Here is a 22,440-nt window from a genome sequence, read left to right on the forward strand (position 1 = left end):
CTAATATAAATTAGAGTGATTTCATAAGTAATTAAGTTTTTAGGCAATTTGATGTTACAATATTTAAATTTAAATTGGTATAGTAAAAAATTTAATTTTGCAATTTAAACATTAATAAGTCTCTGAATCATTATGATTAAAAATTGATTAATTTAAATAATAAAATTGCATTCCTTTTGTGAGAGAAAGTTTGTAAATTAATAAATCCATACACATCGCAAGTCTCATCCTCTTAAAGAATCAAGTTCAAATAGATCACAAATAACATAACCTCGACCTAATTCATTTATACTTGTAATAACAAATGTATTAACTTAAAAAAAGAAGAAGAAAAGAAATAGCTTAGTAGTTATAGTTGGAGTTGCAATTGAAAATATATTAGAAATTACTTCACCAAATCACTATAACTTCTTTCCATTTCCTCTCCTTTTCAAGTATGACAAAGGTCATGTAACAAATGATACAGAACGAAAATAAATTTACATAATGAGAAATTCTAGTATTATCAATAATTTATGTAAATATTTGTTTAATAAGCACTCAATTAAGCTCGCATCCTGCATAAATCTATATTTGGAAAGGGAAAATTCTCAAAACAATAATTTTGTGGCTTATTTTTAGAAAAAAAATCACGGTAAAGTCATTTGACGACTATTTTTGATTTGCTCACATGTGATTGTCGATTAACCATTTTGTAAACTGCGATAAAAGATAAAGAGAACACCCTTAGCTTGATTTAATTGATCCGATGATAGAAAAGAGGTATCTTCCAACTCACTCACACAAGGTTGAGAACACTTTCTAATGATGTGGTAAACTTAAACTTCGTCCAAACCATTTGAAATTCACTATCATCAGACTCAAGAGCATGCTCCTATTGAGTAATAATTAGCATAGACTGTAGTTTGGTTTGCTCCAACAAAACAATAATCTTCAAGCGCTGATAATAATTCAAACATAGACCTTGACCTTTGTATTTCGTGTCTTCCTTACTACTCATCTTTTCTATAATGCAATTTACTTTTTCAATTGCTTTTGCAGAAAATATAAGATTAATTATATGACTTACGATTGCAAATATTTACTTAATATTTTCTTTTATTTAAATTAATTTTTAAGAAATATTTCCATTTTAAAAAATAGTTTTCAATTTTAAAAACTAGTTATTATTTTAAATTAAAAAATCAAGATTCAAATATTATAAATATTTTGTTTATATATATATATATATATGAAAGATATACGAATAAAATAAAATAACAAGTTCTTATTCTTACATATCTCTTATATGTATAATCATAGGACCCTATTATTGAAATTGTAATGATTCTTAAAATTTCATAAACCGGAATGTAAAAATTAAAAGTATCCTAATCGTCGACAACGGTGCAAATTATATTACAATGAATAATGGGCGAAAGCATAAAAATTGAAAAGAACACGAATCAGAAGAAATGAAGAATTTCTCTGAAGTTTATTCCAATAGTTCTAGGTACAAGGGGCTATAAAAAGAATGAATGAACGTGGACAACGGCAAGAGGCTAATGCACTGAACTGAGAAAACAATGGGGGGACCAGAGTCCCTAAATTGACCTAAACGACTTATCTCAACAAAAAAAAAAAATGACCATTTACATTTAAATCAGAAACCCAATTCTATGCTCTAGATCGTGAAAAACCTGACCTGAGAACCCAAAGATCACCTTGCCTGCACAAAGAATATGTATTCTTGTCTCTATTTGGTTAAGTATTTGGCATTGCTTCCAGGATTTTGCCTGTTGTTAGAAAGCCCATTTAGCTTTAATGAAGTTAGTAAAGTCAGCCAACAACTTAAAACTCAATTCAATCTGCTGTTTAACCCCATAAATGAAGGGTCTCGAGTTTTAAGGCGCTTTGGAGCAACCTCTATGGAATGCAGCAACCTATCTGTCTGGCAATGATGTCGTCGTCTACTAACTTCCCCATTACTTCTCTTCTTATATCTTACGGATACGGGAATGCTATTTCCCCTCGCAAATTTCTCCCTCGACCAAATTTCACCATTGTCACTATATTTGTAACTCCTTTCCTTTCTTTTGCTCATATCTACTGCTGGCACTGCCACACTCCTTCCTTCGTCAAGGTCTTTCTTCAATTCTTTGAGTTCCTGCTCATATACATACTATTATATGTCATCATGGCAAATGCATTCGTGCAAAAAGAATTAGATGGTGATATAGAGAATGCTGAAAACCCGAAAGGTTAAATTCTTGGCTAGATCTTATCTGCACAAGATATTGGGATTAGACCAATTAATCTTTTTAACATATTTATGCTTAACAAAATCACAAATCCTTGTGCCACAATTATTTTACATTAAGGTAATGATGTACTCAATTGGTGACTAGTTTAGTGTCCACAATTATTAGAATAAACAACAGAATCATTCACCTAAGAAATACCAATGATGATTTTTTATTGGTTGACATTATAAAAACTTAGACTGACAATACATATCTAAAACAAATTTTTAAATATAGTTCAAATATGTAACAATACCTGCTGTCCAGAATTTGATGAAAACTTAGCACCTCTTATATTTCTCCTCTCTGCCTTAAGAGAAGAAGGGCGCTTAACCCTGAAAATCCCTGAATCAGAATCGTCACTCTTGTTATCCACAATGAGCTTCTTCTCTAATCTATGCACATTACCCATAGATTTATTAAGGCATTCAAACTGAACAGAGGATTGAAAAGACTCAGAAGCATTATTGGATATTCTTTCACAATTCTCTTCAAAATCAGGACTGCCTAATTTCATGTTAGCATGCACCTCATCCTGCAATAAGGATACGGAGAAAAAAATATGACTCCTGATACAGGAGTATGAAAATGATAATCTTAAATCCATAGACAATGACTTACGATATTGGAAGCTGAGATCTCAGGAGGTTTGGAAAGAGAACATAGCGTAGATGAAGCAGAAGATACCTCAGGTCTTGAAACAAATTGACTTCGCATATGCTCTTGATTGTTGTTTGTTGACAGCTTTGGGGTGGTACAAAAATTAGCAGTAGAATCAAATTTCATCTCACAATACGGTGTATATCCATTAGCCTCGGCCATCTGGAACATGTTTGACAAAGGGCATGAATAGATGTTTTTTTCACTTTTCATTTCCTTAAGTATCTCTCTCAAAATTCCATCTTCCTGCTCAAATCTCTTGGCCGCAGCTTCCATGTCTGGAGTATCTTCCCTAAGATAAAGTGTGCGCTTGGTCCCACAGGTGAAGTCAAGAGATTCTACATCTAGATTATCACATTTAAAGACAAAACAAGAAAATTTCATCACTAAACAAGTCGTGCATATTTTAATTCATTACATAATAAACCCGAGGAAGAGAAAAAAAATATAATGCTTATCTTATTATGCACAATATATGGAATGAGGAATTGACTATTTATTTAACCAAAAATATATACAACCGAGCCTTTCCAACTACATAGGATCGGCTAAATAAATTAAAACACAATAGATTTTTATCATAAATTGTGGTTTTTAAAATTATATAGCAATGCGGCTGCCCTACATCTGATCTACTCTCTCCTAACTAAGTCTTCTCCACACGTGTCTAAATTAGCTAAAATTCTACTATTTTCTAACAACAGGTTATTATGTTGCAGCCCAACTTTCTCTGTAATGCACTCGTTTCTAGACCTATATTGGGAACAGCAAATGATAAATCAAACAAGCACTTCATTACCTAACTTGAGCAAACTCAAAATGATCTATTAGTAAAAAGCATTGACAAAAGCTTACCATGGCGAAGGCATACTGGATGCAGGTGACATTCACAGTCAACATAAGCTACATAGCAGTCCCGTTTGCAGAGGCTACAGAGAATTGTACCTTGGGAATGTGAAGAAACACTTGTACATGCCCTTGATTTCATTAACAGCCAACGAGCACAATGTTGAAAGCGCATCAAATTAACAAAAGAAATCTTAACACAATTACGAGATAACAAATCTTCAGGGGAAATGTCTGAATCTTCAAGTGTTAATGTTGCATACAGAAGCATTGCTTCTTTGCATAAAAGTTCTTCATGGGGAAGCAAGGGATCTTTGTGAAGAAGTGCATATCTTTGACTTGCAATAGCCCCTAAAGGAAACCAATCACCAATTGCAAAATTCACTGCTTCTCCGCAGTTGAAGCCTAAAATTTAATGGAAATATATAAATTATGTGTTTGATACAATAAGTGGGTTGGACTGTGGGTATTCCAAGTTTAACATATCCTTTGGAACTAAAATGTACTGAATATAAAGAAGTAAATCTTACCATGACTAAAGCCAGCATGATATGCTCTGGGGAAAGTTATTACGTAATCCCCTGGATTTTGAACAGCCTTGTAGACAGGGACTTCATGCTCCAACAAAATATTTGGTGGGAACATAGTTGTTTTTCCCAGGAGAACATCAAAGGCTCCATCTTCCCCACCAGTTGACAGAATATCATTAGTATACACGTGTTGTCTCACCACCCTTTCAAATTCCAATGCTGCGTGACCTGGAATGCCATACCAAGTTTTTGATGCTCCACAGTGATGATAATTAACGCTGTCATAACAATATAAATATGATTAAATAAACATGCGGCAAATGAAAACCAGTGCCCAAAGTTTTCAAACCTAGAAAACTTTCATTAAAAATGTTACAGATGCACCATTACCATGATTTCTAAATGCTTGTTTGCAATTAATAGAATTTTTAGATTCTTAACTCTTGAGAATTGTAAAGGATTTTGCCTCTTGAAATTTCTGAATTAAAAGTAATAAAGGCTATATATACGAGTGACTTCATCCATTTTGTATCATCAGATTAATAAATCATTTTCAGATTTATCCTTCAAATATTTCTACTTTCACGTTGCCCAATTTTATTTTATTTTTTTTTAAATTTCTACCTATTACTCTCTTATCTGACGCCCTTCAAGATATTGGTTAGCAAGACTCTTAGCATTATTAAGCCTATGATGATGTTATGTAGAAAATAAGCAACATTTACCTGTATAAATAATGATCTTCCACGTGCCAAGCAAACATGCTAAACAGCATTCCAATGTATAGCATGGGTTCTGTTACTCCCTGGAATAAAAGCCCAAAATACGTTATTGACAAATATAGACATGGGTTTGGTCATTCAAAGAAAAATAACTGTTATACCGGAATTGATGTTTCCAAGAGCCGCAAAATAGACTTGGGCAACCACGAAAATTTCTGAGATCATAGGAAAAAATGTACTTCACAAAGTTAAACAACACAATACAATACTAGATCACATTTACAACAAAGAAAACAACGAAAACAATCATACCATATTCCAACAAAAAATCTCACTAAAAGTGCCAAAAAACTTCATCAACATGGACAAATTGAAAAACTGTTACAATAGTAAACAGGGGGCATTGCTTGGATGTTCATCAGCCAAGCAACCCAAGATGAGTGCTCAAAAGGAGTGGATAGAACTTTCTTTATAAAGGCTGCTGAAAAGAGGTCCAAGCCCAAAATTCATAAGGTTTACGAAAGAAAAAGGAGAGATTCAGCAATCATAACCCTGATATAGATAGTTAAAACATTATAATTGGGGATTAGATTAGATAGGGGGAACATATGTTTTTTTAGAGTGTTCTTGGAACCTACTGATGAAAGGGTGTAGGGCTCTCGAAATCCCTTATAAAGCTTGCCAAATTGGCCAGGAGGATCACCAATCAATTCTTAATAAAAATACCTTATGTTTATTCTTAATTCGTCTTTTTCTCGTCTAGCAATCAACTGGTATCACAGCTCCCAATTCAGGAAGCACAATTACAATACAACAATGCAGACAAGAACAGAAGCACAGCAGAATTCCCTACAAAAAGTTATCATGGCTACCAGGGAAGAGCAAGAAACTCAAAGAATTGCAAGATGGAAGGTTCGAGAAGATGGATGGAATTCTTGAAGCTATAAAGTAGATGATAAAAGATAAACCAGGGGAAGTGTACACATGATAAAGGCTGCAGGGAGGACTATCCTGAAGCAGAGAGGGGTTGGGTCAAAACACCCATCCGATAGTGGAGGACTAGACAAGTAGAAGAAACACAAGATTCCGATGTTCACGCAGAAGATGCTTTTGGGTGGCTGAACCTCCTGAAGAGGTATTTTAAAATTGAGTGTGTCAACCAGGAAGAAAGGATGCAGGCCGTATTGTTTGCTATGGAGGGAAGGCACTAAGTTGGCTCCGTTGGTGAGAGTTTAGTAACTCAAATCCTTCTTGGGAAGGATTCAAGACAGTGATGATTCAAAGATTTCAACCCACTATGATACAGAATCCTTTTGAAGACTTGTTGAGCCTGAAACAAACATGTTTGGTTAAGGAATACATCGAGCAAGTTGAAAGATATGTTGGCTATTGTACTTGCTATTCAAAGGTGGAGACATTATCTTTTGGGCATCACTTTATCATTCTTATTGATCAAAAGAGCCTTAAATTTCTCACATGAGATTAATAGGGGAAAAGGAAAAGAAGCGGGCTACCAAGCTAATAGGGTGTGATTTTGAAATTCATTACTTGATTAAAAGCTAATAGGGCTACCAAGCTAATACTAGATGATTAAAGAATAAGTGAGTTATTTCAAAGCTGATGTATATATGTGTGTGTGTATGTGTGTGTGTGTGCGTGTGTGAAAAAGGGAAGATTACATTATAAGGGAAAGTTATATCTTATAACAGTCAATCCTTAGGCTAGTTACGTACACCAAAAAAATAGCTTTATAAATGTTGAAAGATACAATAGAAATGATCATTTTAACACTCCACCTCAAGGTGGAGCATGTAAATTGTAAGCACTAAGCTTGGAATATATAAACTTAATTTCAGGTCCTTTGGAGGACTTCAAGAGAATGTTTGCATGTTGCTCGCCATGATAAAATGACAATCAACCTCTACATGTTTGGTACTTTCACGAAACACAAGATTGGGGCTGTCTAATCATCAGAATACAACTTTCATCTGCTCAACTTCACAGGATTTCAACTCTGGAAAGTTGTTTAATCCACACAAGTTCAAAAGTAGCTAAAGCCATAGATTTATATTCAATTTCTGCACTGAATAAGGCAACAACAATTTGTTTCTTGCCCTCCCAGGAGATAATATTCTCTCCAATGACAACACAATATCTAGTCTACTCTCAATGGACTGCCAACCCAATTTGCACTTCTATACCCCTATAATTTAAGTATTTCTTTTGTCATCATACAACAACCCTTGTCCTGGTTCTCACATTTCATAACATTGAGCCATCCATTTACAGCTAGCAAAGTGGCTGCTGTTTTTCTCAGAAAGTTTGACTACATGGTTTCCCTGCCTCTATAGTTAAAAACCGGGTTTATCTTAAGCTACAGCCTTATAAAATGAAGTTCTTGGCAAGGAGACCAAATGTGAAGCCAAGTCCATGCTTCAATGCCTGTTATCAGGTAATAGAAAGTATAGGCGAAAGAACTGACTTACTGATTGCAGCTGTCCAGATCCAGCTGAATTCACAAAGTTTTCTGGTGTTTATCTATTAAAGCAATCAGTGAAGTCACAGGTACAACCCCAAACTCTTCCAGACATGCTGATTGAGGAACAAAAATTGGATGGTCAGACAGAATTGGCATTGATCATCAGGGAAGATTCCCGAGAAGCATTGGAAATTTTGATAAAGTGGAAGAAGATTCTAGAGTCTGAGAACAGTTGGGAATCAACATCCAGAATACAATAAGTATTTCCTGAATTTCACCTTGAGGACGAGGAGGGGACTGTTACATAGGGGTATTACTAAGAAGCCAATGCCCAAAATTTATAAGGTGTATAAAAGGGGAAAAAAAAAGCGGGATGCAGGGAATCATAACCCTGATTAAAAGAACCTAGTTGCTGGAGGATGCAGAGCACTCGGAATCCCTGTAAAGTTAGTTCCTTTATTGTTTTCCCAACCTTATGCTGCTGCCAAATTGACAAGGAGGACCATGAATGAATTCTTAATAAAAATTCCTTATTTCAATTCTTAATTCTTCTTTTTCTAAACCTATCAGTCCCACACGCACTCCTCTGGTTCGCATTACCTATTGTACATTGTTTCCAGGATAGGCAACTAAGGGAAAACTGATAAATAATACAGAATGACTTTCTAAGAACAGAATTTTACAAAAATAGATTACAGTCAAATGTACAAGAAAATCAGAAACATTTTTTTTTTCTAAAAACACTACATTTATTATTGGAAATTTTTGCTTGATTGTGATTCAGTGAGGAAAGAGCAATTAAAAGCTATCACAAGGCAGTCGAATTAAAGCAAGAGCGAAAAGCATTTTTTATTAGTTCTAATTACTATTCTGTAAAAAAATAAATGAGAAGTAAACAAGGAAAGGAACATAACATTTAAAGAAAAACAAGGAGACTAGTTGAATTAAAACCTTCAAATTCCATTTGCTGTTCCCAAGTTGATCAGTGGGCAAAGATGAAAAGGCACTACCATCAACGTCACATGCATATTCAACAGTTTCCATCTTCCCACAACCAATTTCACTCCAAAATTCTTTCTCCAAGTATGTGGCAGGAAGACATCCAGCACTGCAATATCTTTGTGCAAAAGACTTGTTCGCCATCTTTTCAAAATCACGAAATGTATAATCTCTGAATTATTTACAACCATATCAAAATCCAAAAGTGACAAAGATAATGAAAAGTAGAACAACGACATATACAGAAAGAAAACTGACATCCCACTCATGAAAAACACCACTTTGTCTTCGGTATCCCATTCGGCAAGACGAAGGGGCTGCACTCTAGTTGTAAACTTGAACCCTGCTTGCTCCCTCATTAAAACAACCCCCGCAGGAACAGAAGCACTCAAAGGTGAAATAATCTTGCATATGCCTGACGAAATCAAATGGAGTTAAGCTTTAATTCAATCACTGAATAGGTTCCTCATAAATCAAATGTCTGATTTCTAAAGATGTGTGGTTCATCTAAAAGATTTAACAACATCTAAACAATGATGAAAGGATAAACTTGAAGTAAGGGTTATAGATCAAGACCAACCACTTAATAAAGAGTTATAGAATTAAGAACTTGTAACCTTTCTAAACAAAAAATGGCAACTGTATGAACTAATTGAATCCCGAAAGAAATAAAGTCTTATCAGTGCATTTTGAGCTAAAATTAACATATTTTGAAAGCATGTATTCAAGTAAACAACTTTGGTACTCAAGGATACAATGAAGAATTCAATTATTTGGGCTCTAGAGAGCTTTTGAATTTTGAAAGAGCCTTTATTCCACCTCATAATGTTCAAATATTTGGTTTCCAAAAAGCCCAGAAAAGGCTACCACTTAAAATATGATATTTGAATTCCGTCGTCAAACATGGTTCCAAGGAAAACCAGGTCACTGTTTAAATACCAGGCTTCAAACACTCCAATTTTTAAGGCAAAAAAGAATATATTTGAACAACACTGGAACATTCAAACACAACCTTCTAGCTTGAAAAAGCAAAGGCTAGTTTTCAGGATCGAATGAAACCCAACCACCTCAAATATCCTCTTTGGACTGAACCTCTACATTACATTCTTTAAATGTAATCACTCTTTACCTTATATTATCAACCGTAAGATAAGTGAATGAAATGAAGAAAAGAAAAAGAAATGAGTTATAAATAAAAGTAAAAAATCATGACAGATGCCGTAGGCTATTTGACTATTTGTCTTTCCATATTTACACTAATGCAAAGAAAATGAGATTCTATTAAACTAACTTATGAGGTATTAGGGTGAACAAGGGAAAAATTAGCATGAAACACAAAATGAAATGTTCATGAACGGTAAGCATACAAAACAAATAAAAACATGGGCGCTCACATTTTAATAATTTTAAAGGCGTTAGCAGCAGAAGCTTTAGCATGCAAAATTAGTATGCTCACTCAAATGAGAAGTGTTCTAGCAAACTAATGAAGTGCTTAAGAGTAGCTGAAAGCTCAAGGCACAGAAGAAACGAAAGTCATCTCCATTATCTCTCATGTTGCCCTCATTGGAAAGTTACATGAAATTATAAACAAAAGACGGACTCAGATAACGTGTTCCAACCGAAGTGAACAACAGGATAAGAAAATGAAAAAAGAATAGCATAGCTTCCAAACTATGATGAAGGAAATAGAGACTCATTCAACACCATTGAGGGAATCACAAAATCTAAAGTACTCCATACTCAATCAAGAACTTTAGGTTATTTGTCACAAAAAACAAGGGAAAGAATCCCTCCACCACCAAAGGGAAACTTTAGCAAAATGAAAAGCTCAGTAAAGGCAAACCAAAATGATACAAACAGGGATATGAAAAATGAAGTACGCGCCAAAGACAAGAATGAAAAGAAAGCAGTCGTTAGACAAGACAATGGCATTAATTCTTCCATAGAATCCAACTTAGAATCTAGATTCTCAATGAAATTAAATTGCATTTGATTCAATGGGATTAGACAGAAGGTTTTACGGTTTCATGATTTTAATGAAAAGGGAAACAAATTTGGAAAATGATGTTACTCTTTTGAAAAGGAGAATAATAATTAGAATATAAAAAATTAAAACCTTGGCATAATTGATGTAAATTTAGCAAATGTCACTTGTACTTCTCATAAGTAGATTTCATCCGTGAGTTCGCTCAACTTGCCATATATGAGAAACCATGTCAAATTTGAAACTTCCATAAAAACACACTAGTCAAATGTACGATTGAATGATACAACTAATATACTATTTATATAAAAAAAGAATTAATTACAAAATAAGAGAAGAACATGTGAGAGGAAAAGAAATTCTCAAAACCCATACCAAAAATAAAAAGGAAACAAAAAACTAAGAGGGGGAACGTTCAACCCAGTACGCCAAGGTCTGTAAGAATAACCTTAATACATTATTAAAGAGACAAAGATGAAAATTTGCGAATACAGTCCAAATATTCAACCACCATTTGTTCTACACCTTTTTCACGTAGTCCTTTCGTGATGGTATTTTGTCACAAGATCACAATCTTTTACTCTTAAGAACAAACTATGGTGCTGAGATAGGGTTCTTAAGGACTTCTACAAGAAACAAGAAAAAAAGCTTAATATTTTCTATTATCTCTCATCTCAATGAGTGTTAAATACATAGCATGCAAGGAAAGAACTTCCATTTCTAGGATGTCACTTCAACTTTCTTTTTCCTAATTACTAAAATCTTCTTGTTTATGCGCCAATAAAAATGAAGGATGCAGCAAGCAACATTGGAGAATGGGCTAAACATTAACATCAGGTAAAAGAGAAAACAAAATTATAAGATAGATAAACTAGGGTCTTGATGTGCACGTTCGTGAAGGTAAATACGGTTTCTACCTTATTTTTAAACAGAAAGGGTTTTATGATTACTGACTAATAAAAATAACTCTAAATTTCAGCAGGTTAAAATGTTTAATTAATTATGAATTACCAACTGATCACAATTTATTATTCTTTCGGTGTAAAATATAGTTACACTAAAATAGATGATAGAATATCAACTTCAAGAATGAAGACATCTAAGGCCATAACTTTGCTGTATAAATGGCTAGTTTGAAATATACACTACCCTCGTCACTTATGTTTTTCGCTTTTACAGAGATCAGTGTACAATCCCTCATCTTCACGGTAAAGCTTCTCATCAACTTAAGAAGTGATACAGGCAGTGCAATGCCGGTCTTATACATCTAAGAAACCCTAGTTAACCATATCAACTCCAAATCTTAAATTGAATGCAAAGTAAATCATAGATTCAATAGGGCATACTGATACCATATTTAGAAGCTTCGGGAGCAATTCTTTGCAAATAAAGCAAGGGATCATCAAATTCCTCCTTTGTTGGATAATACACAGGACACTCTGGAATTTTCTCAGTCCAAGCCAGATCACTTGTGTCATACTTATCCACCTTCCGCCGGGAAAAGCTACCTGCATCACCGGGCAACCTCATACTATATGATCCAGAAGTACTAAGAGCATCTCCTCCACTTCTGTTCATCATGTTAGCAATGTTTGTTGCTGTGGCATTGGCAGTAGTAGATTTTGCTCGCTGAAGCCTTTTATATTTCAAATATTCTAACCCATTTCTAGCTTCCATAGATGAACGTACTCTTCCTCGCACCTATTAGTGTTTTCATCATTTAACAGCCAAGATCAGCCAGTAAGTAAATAGGAGATACGGTATGCACAAAAACCACAAGTATAGGAACAAAGTGAAACTCACGAGTTTCATCTACTCACAATAAACTGACAAAAGATATAACAATAAAAGCATCATTGGAAGTCTGAACTAAGGTGAAATAAGCTAAACAAAGCATTGCACTTTAATTCATTAACAATAAACAAAAAAGAGGTATCAATGCATAAACCACTTCTGATGCATCAACTGTCTACTTGGACAAATAGAGAGAAAGGAACGTTCTTCAAAACATAAACAAGTTAGGATTTTAAACCCCATGAAGTGAACAGATTTATAAGATGAGAAAACACGTACATCCACCCTTATTTAAAGTGATTACAACTGGGGTACTTTAATTCAAAACAATACATACTGAATTTCTTACTTTGATACCTCTCCACTTCAAAAGTGTCCAAATCCAACAAGTTAAAACAACCCGACCCCACAAAAAAAATGTAATTTAAAAGAAAAGGAAAAAAAAAAAAAAAAAACCTATGGACCCGGGGAGTGCTATATCACTCTGGCATATTACCATTGAGGAGTCAACAACTAGATGCCTACGGTGTTTGTTGTGGGGCAATGAAAGTCATAAATAGTATGAAAGAGTTACGTCAGGACTCCACCCTGGGCCAAACGGAAGTCACAACTTTATGTACGAACCGCTAAGACAACAAAAATTGACTCACCGACTGAATGACCGCAACGCCGACTTGGAGATTTTGTCAAACAGAAGCATTTGAATTATATCGGAATTTCGCGAACCGAAACCCAAATTATGGTTAACGGAAAATTATTTTTTGAATAAACATATATGAATAATCAATGGATGCACGCGCTGAAATTTGAACAGTGTCCTCTTCTCAACATCATTCCCCCCACCTTAAAATAAGCCAAATAAACAAAAGGTGGTATCGAACTTCTTCACGGAATGCAATGAACCATCACAAGATATTCCAAGAAGAAAATAACTTCTAGACAAAAACATTATTAATCCTTGAGAGAACATAATCGTCTAAATTCCTATTATTAAAAGACGGGGAAAAATAACACGAGTCCCTTTCTCTTATTTTTACTTTCCTTAAAAATTTCAGAGACGAGTTCCGAATCTCTAACCAAATAGAGAAATTAAATGGCAATAATTGTACAAATGTAAAGAAACACAGGAAAAATCAAATTACGAAGTGATACTGGAAAAATCATATTCACGGTAACATAAACAAAGCACGACCAATCGAGTCCGAACCGCCGGAGATGGAACAATGCTCGGGATCTGAACGGCAAGCCAGAACAACACGCACACATCACAGAGTTTGAATAAATGTAATTGATCAAAACACCAAAATTACACAGAAATTTCCAGAAAGTACGATCGACCTACCATTTCATTACGAAGTCGCTCCCTATAACGCTCCGTCTTCGTTTACTCGGAAGAAAAACTTCACAAAAAAAAAAAAAGCAATGAAACAATCACGAATCCAAATCGCCGAGTCAAACCCTAGATCACCGTCCTGGAGACTAAGACCGACTCGTGAAAGACATTCAGCCTCGCCACATTCTCCCAAAACGACGAGTTCAAGGTGGAAACCAGGTTTCCGAGAGATCCAAAGCCTTCTACGACCAAACTCGGCAAATTGTGAGAAAATGTAACCAGTTCAATAAGGAGGCAACAGTAATTCTCCTCCTAGCGGCGACAAATCGCCGGAAATAGAATAAAATTTCCGGCCGGTGAAGAGGTTTTCAGGCGAATGAGAGAAAAGAGTGGGTAAGAGAAAGAAATGGAAAAAGCGAATGCTCAGAAAACCGAAAAAGTAAAAGAGAGCGACAATTAATTTATAGTTTTATTTTATTATAATATTGACTAATCACTGTTTTCCTTAATTTAAATAAACTCAGACGAGAAATGTGAGCACATAGCGGTAGTTGCAAGGTTGGTACGGTTCAAACAAACAATTTGCCGTCCAAAACGCGTTTCTAAGAAATACGATGAAACGCGTTGCCGTTTCGCGTCTTGACGGCACTACCGTTATAGTTCGTGACATTTATTGGCGCGCGGGTTAATAGTAATGGCAGCCTAAAGGGTATTTTGGTAAATCATCAGGTGAGTTTGAAGATGAAAAATGCGATCTGGTTGTTACACGAGGCTAGCATGGAACCATTCAAGGACCCGTGTCTTAAAAGTGTAAGTATCAGATTCTTTGAAGTTTGTTACTTTTTAGTACTTGACTCTTATAATAATAAATATTGTGTTTATAATTCATACATTGAATTAGTGAGTTAGTATTGATTATTAAAATTTATAAATATTGGTGATTTAAGTTGTAGATTTGTTATATATTAGCATTCTTTCTTTCAATAATGGAATACAAAATCTTACGTAGACATCTTATCACGCTGATATTTATCTATAGTAGATAGCCTTATCCATGCACACCTTGACCAATTTCCATGTCATATTTGTTTTTGTACAATGATTAATCACATTAATGTCTAGCAAGTCTCCAATCTCATTCCTATCTATCTCAAATCTACACTTCTCTGTCATTCAAAAAAAATATATATTAACTTTTCTCATACTATCTTAATTGTTAAACAATTTACATTTATTATTATTTAAGATTTTGTCTCGTTTAAATTAAGAATGATAATGATGGGTCAGAAATAAATATAAATTTGTCTATTTCATACGTGACATTTTAATTTATAATAGAATTATTCTAATAAACAAAGATCACATATAAAACTATTCTAATAAACAAAGAATCACATAATTATAATATAAATATAACACGTAACAAGAAACATAAGAGGGTTCAACCATTACACTCATCCATGTTATACGAAAATGAAGACTAAGGTACAAACAATAATCATAAACAAAGTTTAAAAGGGATAAAAGGGAACAATTATCTAAAAGATTATTCATAGAACAAAGAAATTACAAATAATAGTACACAAACTATGCTCCAAACAAGTATAAAACAAGATCTAATCTAGACAGCTGCATCTCCATCACCTGAACGACCACCAGGAGCTTTCACGTCTACTCACACCAAATATTTGATGATCATTGCAAAAAGAAAAAGCAAAACAGAGAATGCACACCAAACAGATAGGGTAAACTAGAGTAAAAATAATTTTCAACATAAGATTAATCAAGCCATTTATTAAACAAATCATAAGCAGGTAAAACAGTAGGCACTCAAACATGTGACATCAAACACTAAGACTCTATGACTCAATTATTCGGATACAGGTCGGATTCATTAGATGCTTATACTTGTGGTGACCTCTACTGCTCTGTAGAGCCATTGTCAATAAGTTTCATCCTACCACACATAAGGTTAGTCCATGATCATTTAAGATTATTATCTTGTCAAAGACTAAGACCTCCTTCTACTCTCACCCTCTCACAACTTGAATCAGTCCGCTCTATGTGAGACTAACCGATTCTTTAGAGTTTCAGGACGTGACCTTACTTGAATTCTTATTTAATTATATACAGTACAACACCACCACAATCATATGTTACTCTAAATATTAATTAAATAATTTATTTAAAAAAGTAAAAATACAAAAAATATATTATTAAGTATTAAATGTCAAAATAATATACCAAATATAAAAAAAATAAATTATAACTATGTAAATATCAAATAAGAATATAAAATATCAATTGAATAAAAGTCAAATAATACTATAGTAAAAATCATCAAATGAAAATAAGTTACTAAATTACAAATAAAAAAAATTAATAAAAGTTTTTTAAGAGGAGACAAATTGAGATAAATATGTACATATCTATAGCCTATTACTATAAGCCTATTACTATAAGTCTCATGTTAAGAATGAATTAAATTTTTCTGAACATTATCTTTACACATATCTATTTTTAATCAATATGAGAATTCTTTATAGACAATTTCGAATAATACTCATATGAGTTAATTGACTTAAACTCTAACTCTCCTTCCTTTTATACTTAAACTTAACTATAAGTACATGTCTCTAATACTCTACAATGGTTTTAGCATTGATCTTAAATTACAATATTATATATTTTTTTATTAAAGTTATATATTTTTGTATTGGGTGGACTAACCCAATAAGGAGTTTGGGTTAGGTCATGATTCTAAATATTTTGGATGCTTTGACTTAACACAAGGGTTGACAGAAAGCAAGACATCCATTTCACCAAATGCCTTAACTAACATCACCTTTTTCCAATTTTGATAGTGTGGTCATTGTTTTGTTTGACGTTTAGGGATCAACAGAATCTATGTGATTTGAAAGTACTCATACTCAAGGTGTATTTTGAAATTTCAAATTTCACATATTGAATTCCGAATACCTGGGACATTCATTATTCTTATCATTCCCTAAACTCTTGCCATGTCTATTAAAACTAAACACAATATTCAGAGTTGTAAAAATAAATTATTTCATTTGAAAGCTAAGTACAACATCTATGATGACCTCAAAACTTTATTTGACCGTCTAGTATACTAAAAGAAGGAAGGACATAAATTCATAATCGTAACAGTTTTATATTATCTCACTATGTCTAATTCAATCTATATCCAATTTCGAAATATTCTACCCAAAAATAAGAACATGTAAATCTGACTAAACCTTTGTTCCCTTTTTCACACAAAAAAGATAAGTCATAAAATACAATCAAATACATGAATTGTCGATTAATAAAAGAAAAATAGCCTTACTTATCTGTTGTTTTAGTTCATCGTTTCCACTTTAATTTTTAACTTATCTATTAGTTGTTGTTTATGCTATGTAGATAAAACACGGTCTTCAAAGTTGTCGATTCTTGTTCAAACGTTATTTATGAATAATCGGTATGAAAACTTATGAATGTTACTTTTTTTTTTTAGGCTTAAATAGTCATTTGGTCCTTGTTTTGGTGCACCTTTTTCACTTTGGTCCTACTTTTGAAATTGTTTTCAATTTGGTCATACTTTTCGTTATAACGGATGTGAACAGTAACTGCAACGTGTCATTTTGTGATTTTTTTAATTTTTTTAATTTTTTTTAATTTTTTTTAAAATGTACATGTGTCAAGTTCATATTATGCCACGTGTCATTATTGATTTTTTATTTTTTTTAATTTGATTTTTTTAATTAAAAAAAATCCACATGTCAAGCTAATATCATGCCACGTGTCAAAATCATATTTTTATATTCAATTTGGTCCTAATATTCGTTATTTGTCTTCAATTTGGTCCTAGTTTTTTTTTTTAGTTTAGTATTTTTGTTCCTCTCCAAAGACAAAATATAATTTGTATATAAATGTGGCTTAATTGCAGTTATATGAATATTCTTATTAAACTACATATTTTTATTAAATATTTTTAATTTAAAATTAGAGTTAGTTTAAAATTAAATAATTTTAACCTCTTAAAATTTAAATTAATGGTGTTATTGTTTTTTTTGTTTTAATTTAAACTAACGCTAATTCTAAATTAAAAATATTTAACAAAAATATGCATTTTAATATATACAAATTAAATTTTGTCTCAATTTGGAGAGGAACAAAAATGTTAAATTTAAAAAAAAAAATAGGACCAAATTGAAAATAATTAACGAATATTGGGACCAAATTGAATATAAAAAACTCTGACACGTGACATGATATTAGCTTGACACGTAGATTTTTTTAAAATTTAAAAAATTAAAGTTTAGAAAAAAATAAAAAATTTAAAAAAAAAATAAAAAATCACAAAAGTGACACTTGGCATGATATGGACTTGACACGTGTACATTTATTTTTTAAATTAAAAAAAAACTTAAAAAAATTTAAAAATTTAAAAAAAAATTAAAAAATATTAAAAAAATATTAAAAAAAATCAAAAAAATCACAAAATGACACGTGACGGTTACTGTTCACATCCGTTAACTATTTTAACGGTGTTAACAAAAAGGACTTGATTAAAAAAATATAACAAAAAGTAAGACCAAACTGAAAACAAATTCAAAAGTAAGACCAAAGTAAAAAAAGTCGACCAAAACTAGGACCAGATGACTATTTATGCCTTTTTTTTATGAATATATATACTAATACTACTTATGGTTATTTCGGCAGTTACATGATTATGATTCGGTGATATCATGCTTGAGAAATTTGGTTGATTTTAGCTATGCAAGCCACGGATTTGGCATAAATAAATGTGAACAAATATGGAAACAAATATTGACTCTTCTCTTGGTGATTGTGTAGGAACTAAAATTCAGTACATGTGGTTCGGTGTCAACTTATTCGGTCATTTGAGACAAAATTGCATTCAAATAGACCCGCGTAATAGGAACAAAAACAGTGCGAAAACAAATCATTTTGCAACTTTCTTAAGAGCTCCAGAGGAAGACTATTTCCTTCTGCGACGTTAATGATTTGTTAGAAAATTCGAAAGACCCAGTCATCAATTTTCGAATTTTGTTAGAAAAAGTGTATGAAAATCAATAAGGTGCATTTTCCTTTACAATAACTAATAATCATTCGTTTAGTCGTCAGTTTCCTCTGGTTTCACAAAGAATTCAATATGGGCTATTCTACCTGGTTGCTGATAGCCAACTGCATCGACATGTGTGTGTAAGGGTTTGGCAATTGAAACCAAATGCTGAACTTTTAACATTCCACCTCTCCCAATGCTTAACTTACTTCCTCTATTTTCTTTAATAACACTGCTAGGCATGGTAGAAGTTGTTGCTCTGAGGAACTTATATTTGTACCTGTTGATAAAATGCAAAGTAATGACATTAATTTACTGCAAAAATGGACAACTAATACAAACAATAGTTATAAAAAGGGGGGAAAATAGTACTTGAAAGAAGCTCGATGATCACACTGAAATGCTACCAAGAGTTCAGAATTGACATAATACATGAAATCTATCTGAAAAAAAAAGAAAAAAAACTGTATATGATTATTTAATATTTCGAAGCAACCAACATTTGATCATTCAAGTTGAAAACAATACAAACCTGTAAGTCTCCATGTCCTTCGGCTCTTAATGTAACAGAAGGGGGATCTGGCTCTAGAATAATCTGGATGCTTGATCCCGGCCATTCAAGATCCTCAATAGCTTCTTTTAGTGCTGCAGACTGGGTTTTTAGATTAATAATCAGAATATTAGTCAACATAAAATAGAAATATGTTTTTTCATAAGTGTCAACTTTAGGAAATCGAGTATTTTCCATAGAGTATTCAGAGTTGACAAAAGCATAAACATGCTCATCATATTAAAGGGTTCACTGGTAGCAACTTATTTGACTGCATATTGAAGAATTCAGAATTCATAAGCAACGACTTTTATTTTATGAGTTAAAAATGTGTCAAATTTAGAAGATAATAAATCATGGAAACAGAATTTGAATTTGATGGCGTACTTTAACAGTAAAGGTTAAAGGGGTGGCCCCTGCAGGTTCAAAATTATAGTTCCATGCAGCTGTATCTGGAATCCTTGTTCTGATCTCTGCACAAATACTGGCATCCTGCGAATCTACAGATCTAAGGAAGTGGAGAAAGTATATTTAAGAAAACGACAAGAAAATTCTACAAAATGTTTCATTGAGCTATCAAGAATCTTATTGAATAAATCCTCATTATGGCTATCACATAATGGAATAACAGAATCAACCAGAAGTTCATACTTAACCGAGAAAATTATAAAAATAAGACACGTAGAAGTTATCCTTTGATTATGTGAATTCATTTTTGTCCAATAACTAAATTCAGATTCCTTTCTGTCAGAAATATTTTCATAACCAACCAAATCTTTTGACAGTCACCAACAGTTGATAGGCATACCGAACTTGCTGATTTGACTTATGTACCTATATTAAATATCTATAATAGAACATTGTGTGTGGACTATATGCTGATGGGGCTCATTCACTAACCACGACATTCCTTTCCGTCGAAGATTGTCACTATTACAGATTTTAGAATAGAAACCCTAATTGGCAAGACAATTGTTGCTTACACAGAGGATGCAATTGAAGCATCTTTCACTAGCACTCATAACAGAGTTTGCTAAGACAAATTCCGTAGGCTTTAGAAAGATATAGGATGAAAATGAAACAAAAGGTCGGCTTGGTTGCTTTCTATTTTCAAATGTTTGCGTGGAAATGGTGTGAATGTTTTCACTATGTTAGTATTTTTACCAAGTAAAGACATGATCCAATGTACTACCTTAGTGGCCACAGACTCCAACATGACCTGGCAACTTTCCAATGCCACTACAGTCTCCAATAAACTATCATCACTCCCATCATTTGTTCCGATTCCAACTTGTTAAATTACACTCATTCCTTGACTATAATCTTCAAAATTATGCAGGTTAAACTCATGTTTAATAACTATAAATATAAGCTAATGGCCATGACCCACGAGTGCCTCGTTTGTTGCAAACAAAAATTTGCACCAAACATACCGTGATTCCATTTCATGATGCTTTTGAAAGTTAAAATTTGGCTAAGAGTTAGTAAAATGTGGATTAAGTTCTAACAAGACATGTATAGGAAATAGAACTAATGGGCAGTATCATCTTCTTCCATGAATGCACTGACATGATTTGTTAGTAATATTCCTCAAATTGAAGAGTCATTGAGGCTTAGCTACTTTTCTTCATGCGAGGTCATTTAACATAGCAAGCACAAAAAGAAATTTGTTCAGTTGCCACGTGCGTGACAACTGAAAAAGGCAGAGAATTGCTTGTTTGTCTGTCAGAGGGAATATAAGGAGCCTTGTAACAAGAATTGATGTATAGTATTATTCTCACTACAGCAGAAACTCTAGTAATCTTTCTTCTCTCACCCATGTATGTGCTAAATCATGACTGCGTCTACATTTTGATATATATTATCATTTCTACCCATTGAAATAGTGCTAACAACAATCACCACAGTTTCAAGGATTGATTTATGAATAAAAAAACGGAAGGGAATAGTTAGTTACACACTTGAGAAGAAGCTGCATGTCAGGACCTGGATATTGAATCTGAATAACGCTAGATTGACCAGGAAGTGAAAAGGCGTTCAAGCAATCAACGAAATGCCCCAAACTCACTCCAAAACGAGGTCGTCCTCGTGCCTTGTAATCGTAGCGAACGAAAAGCTGCAAATAAACACCACACACACACACACTCAACTGAGATGGCGAGAAAAAATAAACCCAATAAATGAAATGAAATCAAATGAAGAAATTGGTACCTCTCGTTTGAGATAAACCTTGGCTTGGAGGCAACTGCTTTCTTCGACGATTAAAACGATGCCGTGTTCCGACAACTCCAACACAGCATCCTAGGAAGATAGTTAAGGAGTGAGTTTGAAAAAAAAAATGAAGGAGTGGGAGAGAAGGTGGTTATTATCACCTGGTGGCGCTTCCACCGAACGGCGGTGAGGGCGTCTACTAAGCCTTGAACGTTTTCGAGCTCACAGATAACATCTGGGGCTTCTTCCTCCTCCATGTCCGAATGGCTCATTCTTCTTCCCTTCCCAAAACCCTTCTTTCTGTTTCCGCTATAAACTCCACTAGCTACTACTGAATGCAAGTCACAACCTAAAATGTGAAGCACACAGTTTCAGTGTAGAAATTTGCTACACTGGTAAACGATGCCATGGAGAAGATTTTGTCGTTCACTTTCCCTTGATTTTGGTAGTTTCATTGTCAAAAGAAATCTGGGTCTCGGTAATTTTGCCATCATCCTATTCTATATAATTGTTATATGATTAATTTAAATTTATAATGATGTTTTTTCTTTTGCTAATTCAGTTAAATATAGTGTTTTATGTTGTCTATTTATAAAAAAAATGATTATATGAAATATAATGATTATTAAAATATTGAGACCCACAAACATTATTTAATTCTAAAATATATTTTATTACTGCCTTATATATTACAAATTTATTTTATAATAATCCAATATTATAAATTTGTAATAAAAATACAATATTTAAAATAGATAATTGAATTGAAAAATTAAAATAAAATATATTATTACCTTTTTTTATTTTTATTAAATAGTAAACATGTTACTTAACTAAACTATAACCATATTAGTATGATTTTTATTTTTATTTTACCGTATTTATATTAACTAATATTTCTTTGTTTAACAATAAACTAATTATAATCAACAATAAAGATTAAATAGGCCGACTGGAAAAG

The 22,440-nt window shown here is 33.0% G+C and overlaps 2 protein-coding genes across 8 annotated transcripts; both read right to left on the minus strand.

Moving 5' to 3' along the window:
• Window positions 1-1,445: 1,445 nt before the first annotated feature.
• LOC114177801 (lysine-specific demethylase JMJ706-like) lies at window positions 1,446-14,072 on the minus strand. 7 transcript variants are annotated; one of them, XM_028063338.1, is made up of 12 exons: window positions 12,451-12,751; window positions 12,306-12,328; window positions 11,855-12,203; window positions 8,777-8,933; window positions 8,471-8,690; window positions 5,202-5,255; window positions 5,044-5,123; window positions 4,319-4,596; window positions 3,798-4,193; window positions 2,904-3,286; window positions 2,539-2,817; window positions 1,446-2,146 (listed from the first exon to the last, which is right to left on the minus strand). In XM_028063338.1, the coding sequence occupies exons 2-12, from the start codon at window positions 12,312-12,314 to the stop codon at window positions 1,838-1,840; spliced, it is 2,514 nt and encodes an 837-aa protein (XP_027919139.1). In that variant the 5' UTR covers window positions 12,315-12,328; window positions 12,451-12,751; the 3' UTR covers window positions 1,446-1,837. The 7 variants fall into 7 exon arrangements, with proteins under 7 accessions (XP_027919139.1, XP_027919140.1, XP_027919141.1 ...); XM_028063339.1 differs by lacking the exons at window positions 12,306-12,328; window positions 12,451-12,751 and adding an exon at window positions 13,639-14,072; XM_028063340.1 differs by lacking the exons at window positions 12,306-12,328; window positions 12,451-12,751 and adding an exon at window positions 12,793-14,072.
• A 4,616-nt stretch (window positions 14,073-18,688) lies between these two features.
• On the minus strand, window positions 18,689-21,963 carry LOC114176548. Its single transcript, XM_028061621.1, has 7 exons — window positions 21,641-21,963; window positions 21,480-21,569; window positions 21,230-21,384; window positions 19,656-19,776; window positions 19,251-19,370; window positions 19,091-19,161; window positions 18,689-18,998 (listed from the first exon to the last, which is right to left on the minus strand). The coding sequence occupies exons 1-7, from the start codon at window positions 21,749-21,751 to the stop codon at window positions 18,770-18,772; spliced, it is 897 nt and encodes a 298-aa protein (XP_027917422.1). The 5' UTR covers window positions 21,752-21,963; the 3' UTR covers window positions 18,689-18,769.
• Between the last annotated feature and the right edge of the window lie 477 nt (window positions 21,964-22,440).

The sequence above is a fragment of the Vigna unguiculata genome, chromosome 3, assembly GCF_004118075.2.
Source record: "Vigna unguiculata cultivar IT97K-499-35 chromosome 3, ASM411807v1, whole genome shotgun sequence".
Classification (NCBI taxonomy): domain Eukaryota; kingdom Viridiplantae; phylum Streptophyta; class Magnoliopsida; order Fabales; family Fabaceae; genus Vigna; species Vigna unguiculata.